This window comes from Aegilops tauschii, chromosome 7, assembly GCF_002575655.3.
Source record: "Aegilops tauschii subsp. strangulata cultivar AL8/78 chromosome 7, Aet v6.0, whole genome shotgun sequence".
Lineage (NCBI taxonomy): Eukaryota > Viridiplantae > Streptophyta > Magnoliopsida > Poales > Poaceae > Aegilops > Aegilops tauschii.
In genome coordinates this window covers 650,661,119-650,666,096 of record NC_053041.3, presented here as the reverse complement: position 1 = coordinate 650,666,096, position 4,978 = coordinate 650,661,119, and the positions used below count along the sequence as shown (strand labels likewise).

The 4,978-nt window shown below is 41.9% G+C and overlaps 1 protein-coding gene across 1 annotated transcript; it reads left to right on the top strand.

Annotated features, from left to right (window-relative positions):
• The first annotated feature begins 2,642 nt into the window (after positions 1–2,642).
• Positions 2,643–4,657, top strand: LOC123495025 (uncharacterized). Its single transcript, XM_073504700.1, has 4 exons — positions 2,643–2,747; positions 2,976–3,040; positions 3,128–3,204; positions 4,467–4,657. The coding sequence occupies exons 1-4, from the start codon at positions 2,643–2,645 to the stop codon at positions 4,616–4,618; spliced, it is 399 nt and encodes a 132-aa protein (XP_073360801.1). The 3' UTR covers positions 4,619–4,657.
• Positions 4,658–4,978: the final 321 nt, after the last annotated feature.

The following is a 4,978-nucleotide window of genomic DNA, read 5'->3' as shown; positions in this document are numbered from 1 at the left end:
TATTTGATCACTGGTTCTGATGATTGTACTGCCAAGGTAAAGTATCTATATACGGTGGAACCGCACACTCGTAATGTAGTGTATCCCACATGACATTGCTAATGCTTATAACTCATACTGTTTTTGTCAAATCAGATATGGGACTTGCAGAACAAGTCCTGCATTCATACACTAGAGACTATGTCTCCAGTTACATCTGTCGTGTCTCTTCCAGATGCTCCGTATCTGATTACGGGGTCAGAAAATCACATTGTTCATGTTTGGAGCTCAACTGATTTCAGGTAATTCTCCACAGCTTGAAATGACTTGAAAAATTACGAAGAATTATTTTGAAATATATAAAATACTTGAGGAAGAATTACCAGAAGGGGGGCCACTGAAGAGCGACAAGCTCAAGGGGCGCACCCACCCCCAGGGCGCGCCATATGAGCTCGTGGGCACCCCCAACTGCCCCCCGGTGCCCATCTTCTGCTATATGAGGCTATTTTCCATAGGAAAAAAAAATAAAGAGAGGAGTTTTGGAACGAAGCGTCACCATCTCGAGGCGGAATCTGAGCATGAACACTTCTGCTCTAAGGCGGAGCGATTCCGCGGCGGAAACTTCCCTCCGGGAGGGGAAATCAATGTCATCGGTATCACCAATGATCCTCTTATCGTAGGAGGACCAATCCTCATCAACATCTTCACCATCACCATCTTTTTTCAAACCCTAGTTCATCTCTTGTATTTAATCTTTGTCCCAAAACCTTGGATTGGTACCTGTGGGTTGCTTGTAGTGTTGATTACATCTTGTGGTTGATACTAGTTGGTTTATTTGGTAGAGGTTAAATGTTCAAATCCTCAAGCATATTCAATACACCTCTGATCTTTAACATGAATGTGATTTGTGAGTAGTTAATTTTGTTTTTGACGACATGAGAGAAGTATTGTTATAAGTAATAATGTGAAGTTGGTATTCGTTCGATATTTTGAATGTATGTTGTATTTTCTCTAGTGGTGTCGTGCGAACGTTAACTACATGGCATTTCATCATATTTGGGTCTAGGGGAAGGCATTGAGAAGTAATCAGTAGATGATGGGTTGCAAAAGTGACAGAAGTTTAAACCCTAGTTTATGTGTTATTTCGTAAGGGGCTGATTTGAATCCATATGGTTCATATTATGGTTAGATTTATTTTAATTCTTATTCGCTAGTTGCGTACGCTTGCGAGAGGGGGTAATCATAAGAGGGTTGCTTGTTCAAGTAAGAACATTACCCTAGCACAAGTCCACACACATATCAAATTATGAAAGTAGTGAATGCAAATCAACCAAACATGATGAGCGTGGCTAGACAGTGTTTCTCATGTGTCCTCGAGAACGCTTTGCTTCATATAAGAGAAGTGTTCATCTTGTCCTTTGCTATAAAAAGCATTGGGCCACCTTATTGCACTCTTGTTACTATTGCTACTTATTACTTGCTACAAATTACCTTGTTACGAAACTATTTATCACCACTACTTTCAATAATTGTAGATAATACCTTGCTGAAAACCGCTTTATCATTTCTTTTTGCTCCACGTTAAGTTTGACAATCTTACTTATCAAAAGGACTACGATTGATTCCTTATACTTGTGGGTCATCAGTGGCTAATACCGGGCTAGGATTGGATGCAGTGCCTCTGCTCCTCCTACCGTGGTTGGTGCGTGGTGATGTGGTGGGCTGTGGTGTCTCTGACCTAGGATGCCAGGGTGGCAGGCACCATGTCGGTGGTGGTGGATATGCCTCTTTGGCCGTGTGGACGACAAGGATTTAGTGATGGGTGACTGGGGCTAGCTCCTTGTCGTTGGCAGGAGTGCATCCTAGATCCGAATGTGGAGGTTGCTACATGCTTTGGGTGCCCAGGGTGCCTTAGATGGCACAAGAAATCTTGGTGCCGCCGCGTCTTGAGGATGAGTTGTGGTTCTCCTCTCCGTGCCAAAATATATGGTGAAGACCTTAGTCCGCTTCGAACTTGGCAGCGGACGACGCTTTACGCCGCTCCTCTCTGGATGGTGTTGTTGTGGAGCTTAGGTGTCCTAAGTTGTGTCATGGCATTCTAGTGCAGTATGCCTATATTATCTCTCCGCTGTGTAGTCGTATGCATATACGTTGTCCGGTTATCTTGGGCTCTGCTTTGTTAGACAATCACGTTACTATCATATATTAGTCGGCCGTGAATTCTTTAAAAATATTTAAACATCAGTACAGATACAAGTGCTCATATAAATTCTTTGAAACTTGACAAGTTATTTTTTGATTCCTTGAAATTTGAACATCATGGACGTATTTTACAAGTGTAAGAGTTTCATGATGTCATTCACAAAAAAAAACATGACGAGAAACATGTGAACATGGATTTTAATAGTCTTGCGGGTGCTAAAACAAAAGAATTTATAATTTTTATGTTTATCAGTTAAAATGTACTCCCCCGTCATACATTATGTGACGCAGGGAGTAGAATGTATCTGTTTACAGATGTAGCATTTTTAGAATTCGAAACTTGACAAGTTATTTTTCGAATTTTTTGAATAAAACAGGCTCCACAAAGATTTTCCCTAGTAAAGGTTGGTTTTAACTGCAAAAATAAATAAAAATAAGTTGCTAGAGTTTATCCGTGCTCGATGGAGATGGACTCTGCCCACCCCGCCACCACTCCCAGCGCCGACAAGGCATCCTCGGACGCGACGCCCGCCGCTTCCCTGTGCCCCCCCTCGGCGTCGCCGCAGGTATCTTCTGCCCTACCCCTCTCCAGTTTCTCCGGCGCACTCAAGGAAACGCGGAAGCTCGTAGGATTCCCATTCTTGTTCCTCTGCTGTTGGGGAATTTTTTTTTGGATGGATTAGTTTTACTGCTCGAATCAATCGGTGCTGTTACTGTGCGCTCGTCGCCTTTCCGATGTGACTTGCGCTGCAGTGAATCGAGTGCTGACTGCTGATTGAACTTGTTGCTACCAGTTTCAGACTGGCAGAGTACGGACGCGATTAGTGCACGCCATTGATATTCTCACACTACTTCAACAGTCAGTTGAGCTTTTCTTGCTTCAGAGTTACTGTGCCAAGCTTGTTCGTATCATAACTAATTCATATGGTGTTTTTTTATATTTCAGGCTTTACTTTCAGTCAGATCTGAAAGTGATTGTCTTGCATACATTCACATTCAGGCGTGTCCCGCCTTGGAATGGAGGTAAGAAAAACCAAAGCCCGTCATCTTCTCCCTCACTCACCACCAGCGACCACCTCAGTACATTTTCCTCACCTCTGTCCGCAAGCAACAACTTATATAAAAGTAGATCGGATTTCTTTATTTACTCTACTAGTAAAATGTTTCTTCTGTTTGTCCTACTCAATCACCCACCCGGCCTGATGGGATAAATAATCGACGGATTAGTTTTTACTGTTTGAATAAATTGAGATGATTACATATATGGGGTATTCTAATGTTAGCATCACATTTCACTGTATCAATCTTGGCATGTGAATATCCTGACCGGCCGTAGATACTATCAATACAGTTAACTAAGTAGTAGTAGTGATAGTAGTGTCCTAGGCATACATGCATGCATGGTTGCAAGTTGCAACTTACTACACAACAGAGTAAAAAGGCTGAAATCCCATTAATCGGAGCCCCTGGTTATTCCTTGTCGAGCTTCCTGCCGTCTTCCCCGGTTTTCACCAACCACTTGTCTTTTTTTTTATTCCCCTGTAGACAGCTATTCTTTTTCCTATAATCAACAAGGAGAAAGAGAGGGTGAAACAGTAAAGTAAGCAGCCGGTGGAGATTCAATACTCCTGGCATCCTACTGAATACTGCCAGTATTTGCTTATCACGTTCATTCACACCGCGCGACGTCGTCGCAGGGTGCAAACTCTGAGGCTTTGTTTTGTTTTGCCCAATGTCATTATACTGGAGCCTTTAGCGTTGTTTGTCATGTACAGGTTGAAATGTGTGCGCCTTGAAAACTGTGACACCACCGGCTGGCCACCAGCGCGAGATCTGAAGCCGGGTACTGTTAGATAGTGTTGCTCCATAGGATGCTTTACTGTGAGTGGGAGAGTAAACTAATGTGAGGAGCCTGTGGCAACTCAATACTAGTAGAACAACACAGATCTCTCTTATCTTCTTTTCAAATTTGTATGCTACAATGCTCTTGTACTATAGAGTATTGAAATGTTTGCTCTTTTAGTTTCTGAACAATACACATCTCTCTTATCTTCACTTCTAATGTAAACAAAATTTGTACAATCGATTCATGTCTGGGTTAATGTTTGTTTGGCCGTACAATTGTCAATGCTTATGCAACTGGTCCAGAATTTTCCAGCTTTTTTTTACTATGTTCACTGCTATCTACGGTCAGGATATTCACACCACACTACTTGTTATCGTGTTGTAGAAGCAATTGACTTTCAGTTACTGTAAATGGTACCATTTTTTTTGTCCTCTGACAGGGTTTGCAGATGGAAGACAATCATGTTGGTCCTCATGGCAATGTTGGATGCTATCTTTAAGTAGATTCACAAGTTTTGTAGTTGAATTTTATGGAATTGCAGTTCAATTATGTCCATGTAATAAGCCATCTAGGTGTGGAATTTGGTTCTAATGAATATATGTTGGGCACTATGGTGCCCCCATTCTGAAACATATGATATTTAGAATGTGTGTGGTCAAACTTTCTTCACTGTGACCGCTAGTACATACAAAAACTTACTGTCAAACTTCCATTGTGAACTATCGCCTTTATGTTCTACTTCTAACTTCTAACACAAAGTAGTGTGTTTTTGTTCTGACCAGGCATCACTAAATCAGGATGTCAGTTATGCCGAGGGTTACTTGCTGATCAACTGGTTATGTGCAAAACACATCCAACTAGTGATGGATCTGTATGTAGGCACCGGCAGAGATTTGTTTTTCGGCCGAAAAAAAATCAGATTTTGGCCATCTCGGCTTGGGGCGAAAAGTC

Coding starts and splice junctions, on each gene's coding strand:
- LOC123495025 (XM_073504700.1), top strand. CDS start 2,643: ATGGAGATGGACTCTGCCCACCCCGCCACCACTCCCAGCGCCGACAAG. Junction 2,748..2,975: donor CCCCCTCGGCGTCGCCGCAG/GTATCTTCTGCC, acceptor TGTTGCTACCAG/TTTCAGACTGGCAGAGTACG. Junction 3,041..3,127: donor ATTCTCACACTACTTCAACA/GTCAGTTGAGCT, acceptor TTTATATTTCAG/GCTTTACTTTCAGTCAGATC.